Consider the following 12691-nt stretch of genomic DNA (forward strand, 5'->3'; position numbering starts at 1 on the left):
GAATGCCGACTATCTGATGCATGTCTTTTTTTTTTCTTTCACAACCACATTTATCGATACATCTTGATCTCCAAACTTTTCACGGTAGAAAATCAATTTGTTGCCTTTTATTATCTCGGTTCCTGTTTGCATCATGGCAGGCTACAAAGCGGCAATTATCTTCGAGAATCGACAGAGTGGACTCGAGTTTGGACGAAATTGAGGGGATTACTAAGGAAACAGGAAAAGAGGTAGCTTTCAAATGAGATATGTTCCAAATATATTATAGATTTAGATTCTCTTTCTCATCCATGCCACCTAGCCTAAGGTTTCTAATTCTTTTGTTGATATAACTTATTGTACTGTTTAGGTGACTGAATTACGTGATGGTGCAGCTAGAATTAACGACGATGTTAGGTCCGTCCGTTACGTCGTTGAAACTCTGGTGAGCCAATTGTGTAAATTTCAAATATAATTTTTTTTGCTTCCTAATCATTTACAAGGGATTGCCTTCTTCTTCTCTTCATTGTTCTCAGGAAAGTAAAATCAACCGTATCGAAGGAAAGCAGGTAGACTTTTATAATTTTATTTCAATAGCATGATTTTAATTGCATCTGGAAATTGTTTTTTTTTCGTCGTTATGTTGAGCGTTTCGTATTTTTGTCCGCCTGTAAAGGATATCACACTTAAAGGAGTCGGGACACTGTACGTTCAGTATCGGGAAAACATGAGAACCCAAGATTCCACTCAGGCATGAACCTTGAACATTCTGTTTTGTTGCAATGGGTTATGTCTAAAAGTACCCATAAATCCATTTTTCTTTAATGAATTACTGTTTCACTTCTCAGGCTTTGCCATTGAGTTCATCCAGACCAGCTCTCGAGGTAAACGATCAAATCCTTAAATCCGGTTTTCATCCTGAATTGAACGGTTTCCCCTCTTACATATGCTCTTGCAGACTGCTTCTGTTTCTCTCGAGGAATCTACTTCCCATTCATCTTCGACTTCTAATGGATCGTTCAAGGCTCGTTCTTATCTCAACTAGAATCCCATCTTGTATCGTGTTTCTATTGATTCAACCCCGGAATTTCTCACGGGTTTTGGTTCGTTTTTGGCAGTCACCCCGTCCGATACATCACGCTCAATCCTTGTCTGGTCTGAAGGTACAGGTTCTTAAATTCTTTCACCCTCTCAAAACATTTTTTTTTCTCATCTCTTCCGAACCTAAAAAAATAAATCTTCGATACGATACAAACACATAAATCAGGATGTGAACGAAGGATCTGGAACCAATGGAACACAGCCCACAGAAGCCACGAGCAACGAGCCACCTTCTGCCACGAGTTCTGGCCTGTTCGGGTTATTCTCTGCCCCGAGGATCGTGAGGACGAGAAGTGCCATCAACTCGGTGCCTTATTCGAGCAGGCCCCAATAAGAGCGTTGTGGTCGAGATTCTTCATACATAAATAATATCATGGATCAGATGAAAAAAACCAGACATGAAGTGGTCCTAGGTTTCCCTCTGTCTCTGCCTGGTCATCTGGGTTTGTGTTGTTGGAGAAAAAACTCAAAAAGGATGCAGAATTTTTGTAGGGAAGTTTCGTATATCGAATAGAGAAATATGTTATTATATGATTTTCGAGGTGAAATTGAAACACGAGACGAGGAATGACAATATTTTCTTGCACAGATATCTGTGTTTTCCCTCCATAAATAAAAAGGGTCGTCTCTGTGCCAATATTTGTGCAAAGCCCATTGGTAGGGCCCATCTAGGCCCAATAACTGGGGCCCAGTATATTGCGTGCTTCTCTGTTATTGTCTTGCGTTTCCCGCGCTTTATCGAGCGGAGCCCTCATTGTTTCGCGCGCTTTTCTGATCGGAGAGGGGAGACCAAACTGTGGGACAAGTCAAAGAAGAAGAGGAAGGTGGAGGAGGAGAAGGGAGGGGAAGCAATGGAAGTCATACGATCTCAGAAGCGTTCGTTGTCCAATGACACTGTTTCCACGATTCCGCTTTATCTCACAGCTCCTTCGCTGGAAGTCCGCCTCGAAGAGTTTGAGCTCTTCGCCATGGATCGCCTCCGAGGTTTCTCTGTTACGGACTTTATTTTTATCGCCATGGTGTAGTTAGGGTTCCCCTTGCTTTGAATTCGAGTGGAATTCGTTGGAATCGTATGTTCTAGGGTTTTGAATTTGTGTCAATTTGTTAATGATCCTCGTGACAGTTCTGAAAGCGATTTCTGATGGATTGGCTCGTGGGAGAAACCATAAGGAAATGGACGATCTGGTAAAGTCCGCTGACTTCGTCTTCATTTCGATGGCGTTTCTGAGGTTCTGGTCTTTAGTATCCATTAATGGCGTCGTTGTTGTAGGTCGAATCTCTGTGGAAAGCAAACATGAGACACTCGGATGCTTCTCAGATGGTCAACAAGGATATAATCTCTCATTTTGTTCTTCGCCTCGCTTATTGCAGAACGTAAGCTCGTGTTCTGTTTCATGTTTCGTTTCAACTCTCTACGATTTTGCTGTATTAGTTTTGCTCTGGGGTTTTCCTGATGTTGTGTTTACTTGATTTTTCTCTGAAGAGAGGAGTTGAAGAAATGGTTTCTTAGCACAGAGACTGCCCTTTTCCGCCACCGTTTCCGAGTTCTTAACTTTGAAGCACAGGTTCTGTGTCTTTCTTTGTTTGGTAGCTTTTTTATGGGCAGATTGAATCGACCGGTAAATTTCTTTTTGTGTTCCAGAGGGCGATTCTGGGGGAATTTGGGTTGCCATATAAGGCAGTCACTGGCACAGAACTTGAGGTACTTGTTGGCTCTCGAGATTTGATTATCATCACAGAAGGATAAATGTGAACTTCAGTGAATTATGAATTCATCTCGAAGGATGCAATCCTTGAAGATTCTGTGACTGTTGGGATCTTTTCACTTTTATTATCAGAATCTTATCGATGGTATGTCAAATTTGCAGAGTGTGAAGGAGAGGTTGGGGCAAGTCGTTCGTTCGTTAGGTCAGATTTCACCTAATGGTAAGACCCCGTTATATTGGTTCCATCTTCATGGTTCCTGGGCTTTTGTCTTCTAAGGACTACAGTGGCGTTATGCTTTGATCATTGTATAGCTACTAGCACTATGCTTAGTACATTGTTATTTTTGTCTCATTGTTTCTGGAGGCTCAAAATGAGCGGTGGCATATGAATTTATTTGATTGGGTTAGAGGTGATGATAGCTTTATCCAGTTCTTCAACTTCAAGTGTCGTGATTTCTAGGCTATCTTGTTTCTTCTACCCTATCTAACACAGAGTTACTCTTCTATTTTGTCTTTTGCAGTTGAGACCATATACTACAAGGTAGATCTGCATTTCCCTAGTTATTTTTGCTTTGCTTACTAGATAATAATATTCAAGTTAAGCATCCATATGGCTAATCAGTAATGAATTTGCTCTTGAATAAAGGTTCCTTTTGAAGAGGTTCCGGACCTTGTGGCAAGTCGAAGAGTATATATACATAAAGGTTTTGCCTTTGTAGCTGGGAGTCAGGTAACTCTTAATTTCCCTTTCAACTTCTGAGCATAACCCTTCAATAATATTATCTCTTTTGTTGACCGCTTTTTCTGTTATCTTCCGGCAGTTGGTTTCCCTTGTAGTCACACAATTTCGCTCTAATTTATCGAAGGCCCTCATTCTGACAAACAGGTTATTCTGGTTGCATGAATATTCCAAAATTTCCTCTCCGTATATTGTCTATTATGGGTTACGATTCTGACCACTACAGAAGTAGGTCTTGAGAAGTCCGGAACCCTGCGTGATATGAATGTTACAACACATGGATTTCTGGACCATGCATGTGTAATTCTGACTCTAAACCTTTCCTGGTATTTAACAAACACTTTTGCACAATTGTTGCAGAAAATGGACATCTACCATCAGAGAACGAGAAAAAGACCGGCTAACTCCTGTAAGTTCAGGGTTCTGTGGTTTCTAATTTCACATAGATGACTAATACTAGCTGCACATGTTTCATTCCCTTCCTTTTCCTCTTCTCTTTTTTATTTATTATTTTGGTTATTCCTTTTCTTGCTCTGGATTGGGGTTCTACGGGCATCATTCAGATAGTAGAAGCACTATTCACAAGCTACTTGGGTCATGACTATTCTCAGGTGAGGATCGTCCTTTTAAATTGGTTTTCTATACATTCTTTGGTATCAAATTAGTCATGTTGTTGATTTGTTACCTCTGCAGTCAAACGAGTACGCTGACATAACACTTAAGGACATTGATCAAGTTGCCAAGAGTGCTTTTCCGCTGTGTATGCGTCATCTATTTGAAAAGGTATGGTGCTACATGTCTCTCCTCTTTATTCCTCCTGCTTCCTCTCACTATATCAGTGGACTGCTTACCACAGCTTCGAGAAGATCACCATCTAAAACATGGAGGAAGGATGCAATTGGGCCTCTTTCTTAAGGTTTCAGATAATCCCTTCCCTATCTAAGTTTGGAATCATGAATGTAATATGTTGCAGTTGAACCTATAGGAGAGTTGAAGCCAGATCTATGTGCATTTTTCTATCAGCCAGACATCTCAGTAGACATGCATGTTCTCTTTGTATGCTTTCGTTGATTTATAGTCTAAGTCGATTTTCTTATGTAGGGTGTGGGCTTGAAGCTGGATGATGCCTTGGCATTTTGGAGGGCAGAGTTTACACAAAAGGTAGGATTGTTTTGACTGTTTTGTCATGCTAATAGCCCTCATCAATTTAGTACCTTTCTTGAAGTTTCATGCATCTTGATTCATTTCCCAGAAAAGAAGCTAGGTTCTCGTGTTTCCAATCTTCTGCCCATGTTTACGTTCTCAAACAAATTTGATTGTATGGTGATCGTGAGTAGACTGATGTCTGAGGAAAATTGTTGCATCCTAAATACAGAATTGTTGGACTCTCCTTTTTCCTCCTTTGTTCTTAGGTTGGCGCTGAGAAGTTCGAGAAACAGTATGCGTATTCCATTCGTCATAACTATGGGAAAGCAGGCAAGAGAACGGTAATTTTCTGGTTGTCTTTAAAAAAAAGTTTCTCTTGAAACTAACTTCAAGGCCCTTGTCTCCTTCCATATTACTCGAAGCTACTATCAATATGCAAGGACCTGAGGCCAAATTCACACTGCCAATGCAGGATTATACTCCTTATGCTTGTCAAAAGATCATTTCATCTGCTCCTGGTGTTGGGGATCATCATGGCTGTCCTTATCGGCATTTCAGGTCAATATGCTTGCTGACTCTTATTCTCTTTTCCAAGGAAAAAAGTGGGATGTAGCTCGTAGGGATTGGCACCTGACAAGATCGCGTTAAGACACTTTGTCCATTTATTATTTCTTTGGATTAAGCATATTTGTGCCTAGTGCAACCTTTTTCGAGACCTCACAACTAACTTGTGGACTAAGTAGAATGCTGAAACTTCGAATATAAATGTGTGCTGCTACTTAGAAAGGGGCTTGAAAGCTGCAGAGTTTCTAGTGTTCCTTTTGTATACAGAAGTTTCTACGCACTACTGCAAAGGCCTATACGTATATTCAATGTGTGAATCATTAGACGAATATAAAAGTGATGGTTCTCACAAAAAACTGCTAACTCCTTTTTATGGTTTTTTATGACAGCGAGGAAAACCTGAGAGCGGCAATTGGTAGAATGGGATTGAGTTCTCGCGCAACAGAAGATGTAATGGACAAAGTCCGGAACAGACACTATCAGGTGATCCGACAATTTCCCCGAAAACCCATCTCTAAAAACTATAGCTTTTGTCTGAAGAAAATTAACATGATGGCTCGTCTTTTTCATACTCAGCTCGCATGCACATTGACTTTCGAAGCCGTGTATGGCACGTCGTGTGATGCTGGGATCAACCATCCGAACCAGTATTTCGACGAGAGCCAGAAGGTTTTGAAATCCAAAGAAGTAGCCACTTAAAGGTAATGATCTCTTATTGCTCTCTTATGTCCAACCGTAGCAACTACTGCTTGAGTTCATGGCCGAATTTGGTGATTGGAAGAAAACCCAAAATTCAAAGTTAGGTGCAAAATATGTTTTTGATCAAATATACACTACCAAGTCTAAGATCTGAAACAGAAAGTGCTATGGAGATGATTCCTTGTTTTTGTAACATTAGTAGCTATGATTGGTCCCTTATTAAATTATATGTTAATTTGGTAGGTGTGTTAATGGAATGGTGCATCAAATTAATTGGTGACTTTGGGGTTTTGTCAGAATATAGTAATTAGTGTAACCAAAAACTGCAAATGATGAAAGCAACTGTGGGGGGGTGTGGTGGTTCACCGCCCCCTCTTCCATGCCTCACCATGAAGTATGAATCCATTGGTCACTCAATGATGATTCACTCTCTATTTTTAGGTTTTTTTGGGATTTGACCACTCAATATAATATTTGTTTATTATTTATTTTTTCCTACCAATTATTTTCTGTTTCTGTCGGGGTTTGGACCACCTTTCTTTGAATGTCGTGTCGAGCTGACAAAACTCGTGATGTCTCTTTCTTTCTTTTGTTTTTTTAAAAATATTTTCTTCTTAATCTGTGCAAATTTACTTTCTTTGTCGTTTACCACTTTATGGTTTATCATCTCCATTGAATCGATGAGCCACGCAGATCTTTTGAATGATGGGTGTTGGGATTCGCAGGTGAAAACGATATGATGAAACAAAAAAAAAAACATTAGATTGAGTTCACCTGCAACATTAATTAAAAAGATTCATAGATTTTGGCCTTAACACAAACGTGGGTATGAATCAATTTGTTCTGTGTGTGGATTTCCCATGTTTGTTTGATAATTGTATTGGATATTATATGTTTTGTGGATTCTTTTAGTTCATAGATGTTTACATGTCTGGAACTCGATACACCAAGAAAGATGATCAATATTTTGATGAGATGAATATGAATATGCATAGGAGTTGCTGTACAAACACAAAAATCAAACTAAAAGGAATAACATTTAATCAAATATAAAAAAAATCATATTAAGATATAAGTTTAATACATTAATTGAATAAAAAAATTGAAATTTGAAAAAAATAATAATTTTTTTCCTGAAAATAATTATTTTGTGATGAAAATCAAGTTGAATCTGAATAGAATTTAAATTAATTCGAACCAAATCTTACAAAATTTTAGATTTAAAGGGAAACAAAATGCATGTCCCTAGATATACATATTATATTCAGCAATCCAAGCAAAATCCAAAGGCTACCCAAAATTTTGCCTTCAAAAGTTCTACCCAAATAAATGTCCGAAATATCTATTCATTCCAAGTATCATAACAATATCCAATATCCAAATAAATGTCTGAAATAAGGTTCATATAATACACTAACCCTCGAATAATAATAATAGACCTAATTGGACCAACAAAGGGTTTTTGTGTTTTTCCATGCAAATATTATGATGGATCCTTATCCATAGAAACCTGCGAATCATAATTCAAAGTTGCACTAATAATTGCCCTTTTTCCTTATGACTGCACACCACCCTCCATTATGTAATTTAACATTTCAAAACCCTAAAAAAAGGACCCTACAAAAGCTATACAACTAATCCAACGCATTGGTTCTTTTATAAATGGAAACCACCAAAACCCCACACGACACGAACCCTCCCGAAGTGGAAAGCCAAACTCCCTCCACCAGTGGAACATAACATCAACTGAAACTACTTTAAAACTAGCTTTGGTCTCTCTCTCTCTCTCTCTGTGTCCGTACAACCTAGAACTCTCCACATGGAGGCATTCCCCTCGACGTCATCTTCTTCTTCCAATCGCAAACGCGGTCTTGGAGGGTCTGCATCTGCGTCTGCGAGCTGTTTGGTGGACGATTGCACCGCGAATCTCAGCGTCTGCAGAGATTATCACCGTCGCCATCGAGTTTGCGAGTTTCACTCGAAATCCCCAATGGTTTCCATTAATGGTCGGTCCATGCGATTTTGCCAACAATGTAGCCGGTATATATACTAACGTTTTCTCTACCTCCTTTTTTTTAAACGTGTTTTTTTTATACTTTCTTGATATGAGTTATTGTTGTTGTTGGTTCTATTGGTTCAAGTCCGGTACAGAAAATGTTGGTGCAAGGACCGGTTTAAGAAACTAAAATGGATTGATTTACAGTTTGTATGTTTCAGTTTTTTAGGATAGTTATTAGTAGTGGTTTGTGGTTTTATGTAACTTCTATTAGCAGTTTTTTATTTTGTTTTTATAAATACGTGTATGGACATATGTGTAGAAATGGAATGAAGTGATATTTGCAGAGAAATAGTTCTTGTTTTTATGTCTTCCTTTAATTCAAAGAAAGAGTGAATTGAGAGAGAGAAACACTCTTTGAGAGGAATTAAAAGGAAGATAACAGTGGTATCAGAGCGTTTTGAGGTCTTTCTGGGATCTGTGGATCGAACATGGATCAATCTGAAAATTCGGTGAATTCGGCTTTAAACATGGTTGCCCCGATCTTCGACGGGGAAAACTATGAGGTTTGGGCCGTCAGAATGCAAGCGTTTATGGAGGGTGCCGATCTTTGGGAAGCTGTTGAGGAGGATTACGACGTTCCTCCATTACCGGTAAACCCGACGACAAACCAACTTAAGAATCACAAAGAGAAAGTGATGAGGAAGGCGAAGGCGAAATCGTGCATGTTTGCTGCAGTTTCTCCCTCAATCATGATCAAGATTATGAAGCTTCAATCGGCGAAAGGTATGTGGGAATTTCTGAAAAAGGAGTACGAAGGGGATGAAAAAATTCGAGGATTGAAGGTTCTGAATTTGCTGCGAGAATTCGAACGACAGAAAATGAAGGAAAACGAGTCTGTGAAAGATTATATCGATCGTCTTGTCGATATAATCAACAAGGTAAGAATTCTTGGCACCGAAGTTGATGATGTTAAGATTGTGCAGAAAATTCTGGTTTCTATTCCGGAAAAGTTTGAAGCAACGGTGGCATCTTTGGAGAACACTAAAGACATGGCGAAAATCAAATTGTCAGAGGTTCTTTGTGCCCTTCAAGCGCAAGAACAAAGGAGGTTTATGAGAAAGGAGGAGTCTATGAGAAAGGATGAATCGGTGGAAGGTGCTCTAATAGCAAATGCAAAAATAAATTCTACAGGAAATGAAAAATTTGGTGAGCAATCCATTGAATCGTGCAAGCATTGTGGTAAGAAGGGTCATCCACATTGGAGATGTTGGAAAAGACCCGATGTTAAATGCAGGAAATGCAATAAAATGGGGCATGTCGAGAAGATTTGCAAAGAAAAGAATACTGAAAATGTTGAAATTGAAGCGAACAAGGCTGAAGAAAGTGAAGTGGAACAACTCTTTTGATTAACATGGTTGAGAGACATTGAACCAAGGAGGAGTGTTGGTTCTATTGGTTCAAGTCCGGTACAGAAAATGTTGGTGCAAGGACCGGTTTAAGAAACTAAAATGGATTGATTTACAGTTTGTATGTTTCAGTTTTTTAGGATAGTTATTAGTAGTGGTTTGTGGTTTTATGTAACTTCTATTAGCAGTTTTTTATTTTGTTTTTATAAATACGTGTATGGACATATGTGTAGAAATGGAATGAAGTGATATTTGCAGAGAAATAGTTCTTGTTTTTATGTCTTCCTTTAATTCAAAGAAAGAGTGAATTGAGAGAGAGAAACACTCTTTGAGAGGAATTAAAAGGAAGATAACAGTTGTCTGTGTGGAGGTTCCAAACGTTAATGGAGTTCGACAACGAGAAACGAAGTTGCCGGAAAAGGCTCGACGGCCACAACCGTCGCCGGAGGAAGAGGCAGTCCACCGTTCTTCCCATAGTTTCTAGAACGTTCCTTTTCTCTACACATAGTTTTATACAACAAAATCATTATAAATAATTTTATAATCTTATCATGCACATATATTATATATTTTGTTATACCACACTTATCATCATCCTCTTCAAATCTTGATCATGGAACGTTACAACGTTTTTCATTCACTGATATTTTTTGTACACGCACTAATATATGTGTATATATCGTCAGGTCCATGCCTCTTGGAATTCGGCGGTCCAGCTGGGACATTTTCGACCAGTAATCCGACAAATGAATCAGGTTGTAGAGAGTTGGGTTTAAGTTTCACCACAACATCATCAGAAGATTCGAAGGTTCTAGAGTTTTCGACAAGAACACGAAGCCTCCTCGAGAAACAGCAGTTCACATTCACTACAAGACGCTTCGACGACGAAAGTGCTCACTCTCTTCTGTCTCAAAGATCTCATCAGACAAATCTCGAGATGGGTTTTAGCCACGTGGCGCATCCTCAGCCGGAGGATCTCCCTAGCCCTAGCTTGCTCTTTGGTTATCACAGTAGTATGGCGATCAACGGTGGTGACCATGGTCGGGCTAAATTTTTTTAATATCAATTATGTGGAAATCTCCGAAAATTCGCCCCCTGGATTACGAGTAAATTGAACTAATTAATGAGCTTAATTCTTATGTATTTGTCTTTAATCTTTTATGAGTTGAATGATTAAAACTTGTGATTATTTAATGCATTCGGACATTCATTTGCAGTTTAATGTTTTTCCAAAAAAACTGAAACACTCGTGTTTAAAGGCCAATTTTGGGATTTTATCACGAGGGCCATTATATGAAATAATGGGCTGTTACAATAAGGTGGGCTTTATCATGGGCATCAAGGGCCTAACATCACAAATCCTTAAAATTAAATTATTTATAATATTGTTATTTGTTTAATATAATTACCAGCTTTCCAAATTAATATGCCTAACTTTAAAATTCTTATAAGAATACCCAAACTTTTAAAATCTTGGTAAAATTAATGTAAAATTAATGACTCTGAAAAAGTAAACTCACACGATATTGCTTTCAAAAACTTCCCAACTGATTCTATTCATTTGTAAAGAACATGAATTACAACTCTTTTTTGTTCGAGTCTAATCCATCCCAAGAACACAACTCCCCCTGAGTTTGTTCTCCCTTACAACATGAATTCTATCAGCCCATACACTATGTGTGCCTCGCACACCCCGTGTAACCCTAGACTCGTCTAGGCCCTTTGAGCGGTTCGCCTGTTTTTGAAGGCTCCCCCTCAGATGCACTTCACTCTCTCTCAAGTATCACTCACCCGTGTTTCCCCCACCTATGATTCCCCAGCTCGTTTGCTCTTTACTCTTTTTTCTGTTCTGCTGGGATCATCTCTTCTATTGTGCACGCCTCTATATTTATGTTCAGCCTCCTGCATAGGGTTTCCATTTCGTTTCATCATATTTGTTTTTCCTTTTCTTTATCTTCATTCCTTTTGCTTACTCTTTCCATTTTTCTTCAATGGCATGTTTCCTTTTCTCTTGCAAGTCATTCCTTTGCTGGTTGTTCCTTCCCTTTTTTTATATTGGCATGTTTCTCTTTTTATCTAAAATCTTCTAGATGTTAAATCTTCTCTTGGTGCTCTTTCCTTCCATTAACAGACTCTAAATAGAGGCGAGACAAGTTTATATATTTTTCGAAAATTTTAAAATTAGTATATTAATCTTTCATATTAATTTTTTCAATAAAATTTTCTTGTGTGAGATCGCTTTCTTGAAATATCTATTCGTATATTTCATCAAAAAATATCTATTCGTATAGTGTTACATTTATGTAAATTGGACTAATAAAATATGTAACCATAATTTATATCAATGCTTTGCAAAATGGGAATTGCGTTATCTCTGGGTGTGTAATTCAAGGTACAATATGCTTGTTTAACCAAAAAAAAAAGATACAATATGCTTGGTGGACCGACAACAGTCAGGAGAATAAAAGTATCTCTAGTTTTTATATATATATATTTCATTATTCTTCGACCTTAACAATATACGTGAACTATATTATAATATACATATTCATATTCTCTAGGATTTTATCGATCATCTATGTTAATCATTTCTATATAAATTTATAATTTAAAATAAAATTGGTGATACTTATGATGGTAAGGAGTAACTAAATCTTATTGGATGAACATTTGGAGATTATACAGATAATTTTTGTTGACCTCAAATTTTCATATCAAAACAAGAAGAATTTTAAAAATTTAAGTCTCTATATGCTTAAATTTTAAAAAGTAATCGGACTAAAAATTGAATATTCATGTTAATAAAGAAAACCTATTTCATCAAATTTGAGATGTGATATGGTTCCGAACGATGAAGTGGATATAGACAGTTTTAATCAGATTTCATTTTTAACAAAAATTCATTTTTATTTATTTATTTCATCTATTCCATTAACGAAAAAATTAAATAAACATTAAGCAATAATTTTGAGTCGGAGGAGAGATTTCAAGAAATGATAGATCTATTCATCTATCAATAACCGAGACAGAACTGGTGTATCATAAGAGATTTACCTTTTATATTGATTCTTACGGATGAGATCAAAAAAAATTTTTAAAAAAGATTTTCTACTAAAAAGATGAATCGAAAAAGAAATTTTTATTGATTCTACCTTCCATTTTTATGAAGAAAATATATTTTTTTATCGAATGGTCAGAAAAAAATAGGTATGAATCTCGCCAAAATGATTTGGAAGATCCAAAACAAAAAAAAAGAAACAAATTTGCTGGTAACAACATACCGGAGATAGTCAATCAATATAGTTCACTTGAAATCGAATTTAAATCCAATTTCAATATTGTATCTATGGAT

At 37.4% G+C, this 12691-nt stretch overlaps 3 protein-coding genes across 7 annotated transcripts in view; all 3 read left to right on the plus strand.

The window, feature by feature from the left end:
- The window catches only part of LOC104807139, a 4141-nt gene extending 2473 nt beyond the window's left edge, over window positions 1-1668 (plus strand). Inside the window, exons 7-14 of the mRNA XM_010532257.1 lie at window positions 141-230; window positions 350-424; window positions 516-548; window positions 656-730; window positions 828-863; window positions 938-1003; window positions 1098-1142; window positions 1247-1668. Of these exons, the coding sequence (XP_010530559.1) occupies window positions 141-230; window positions 350-424; window positions 516-548; window positions 656-730; window positions 828-863; window positions 938-1003; window positions 1098-1142; window positions 1247-1414 (588 nt within the window). The 3' untranslated portion in view covers window positions 1415-1668. The remainder of the gene's footprint in view (window positions 1-140; window positions 231-349; window positions 425-515; window positions 549-655; window positions 731-827; window positions 864-937; window positions 1004-1097; window positions 1143-1246) is intronic.
- A 158-nt stretch (window positions 1669-1826) lies between these two features.
- Window positions 1827-6854, plus strand: LOC104807138 (probable DNA primase large subunit). Of its 3 annotated transcripts, none has more exons than XM_010532256.1 (19): window positions 1827-2064; window positions 2204-2265; window positions 2351-2454; window positions 2564-2645; window positions 2723-2782; window positions 2949-3006; window positions 3308-3327; window positions 3433-3516; window positions 3608-3672; window positions 3886-3934; window positions 4089-4136; window positions 4219-4308; window positions 4382-4441; window positions 4627-4686; window positions 4938-5012; window positions 5144-5229; window positions 5625-5718; window positions 5812-5936; window positions 6660-6854. In XM_010532256.1, exons 1-18 carry the CDS (start codon window positions 1932-1934, stop codon window positions 5932-5934), a joined length of 1353 nt encoding a protein of 450 aa, XP_010530558.1. In that variant the 5' UTR covers window positions 1827-1931; the 3' UTR covers window positions 5935-5936; window positions 6660-6854. The 3 variants fall into 3 exon arrangements, with proteins under 3 accessions (XP_010530558.1, XP_010530557.1, XP_010530556.1); XM_010532255.2 differs by lacking the exon at window positions 6660-6854 and adding an exon at window positions 6178-6582; XM_010532254.1 differs by lacking the exon at window positions 6660-6854 and having other exon boundaries at window positions 1828-2064; window positions 5812-6169.
- A 662-nt stretch (window positions 6855-7516) lies between these two features.
- LOC109116421 (squamosa promoter-binding-like protein 13A) lies at window positions 7517-10482 on the plus strand. 3 transcript variants are annotated; one of them, XM_019201795.1, is made up of 3 exons: window positions 7517-7974; window positions 9710-9822; window positions 10026-10482. In XM_019201795.1, exons 1-3 carry the CDS (start codon window positions 7754-7756, stop codon window positions 10397-10399), a joined length of 708 nt encoding a protein of 235 aa, XP_019057340.1. In that variant the 5' UTR covers window positions 7517-7753; the 3' UTR covers window positions 10400-10482. The 3 variants fall into 3 exon arrangements, with proteins under 3 accessions (XP_019057340.1, XP_019057341.1, XP_019057339.1); XM_019201796.1 differs by lacking the exon at window positions 9710-9822 and having other exon boundaries at window positions 7519-7974; XM_019201794.1 differs by lacking the exons at window positions 9710-9822; window positions 10026-10482 and adding an exon at window positions 8076-9617 and having other exon boundaries at window positions 7566-7974.
- The last annotated feature ends 2209 nt before the right edge of the window (window positions 10483-12691 follow it).

The sequence above is a fragment of the Tarenaya hassleriana genome, unplaced genomic scaffold, assembly GCF_000463585.1.
Source record: "Tarenaya hassleriana unplaced genomic scaffold, ASM46358v1 Cleome128, whole genome shotgun sequence".
In the NCBI taxonomy this organism is placed as follows: domain Eukaryota; kingdom Viridiplantae; phylum Streptophyta; class Magnoliopsida; order Brassicales; family Cleomaceae; genus Tarenaya; species Tarenaya hassleriana.

Excerpts from the sequence above, each read along its gene's own strand:
- LOC109116421 (XM_019201794.1), top strand. The coding sequence starts at position 8,422 with ATGGATCAATCTGAAAATTCGGTGAATTCGGCTTTAAACATGGTTGCC.
- LOC104807138 (XM_010532256.1), top strand. The coding sequence starts at position 1,932 with ATGGAAGTCATACGATCTCAGAAGCGTTCGTTGTCCAATGACACTGTT. Across the intron at positions 3,517-3,607 it reads CCTTTGTAGCTGGGAGTCAG|TTGGTTTCCCTTGTAGTCAC; the intron begins GTAACTCTTAAT and ends ATCTTCCGGCAG. Across the intron at positions 3,673-3,885 it reads GCCCTCATTCTGACAAACAG|AAAATGGACATCTACCATCA; the intron begins GTTATTCTGGTT and ends CAATTGTTGCAG.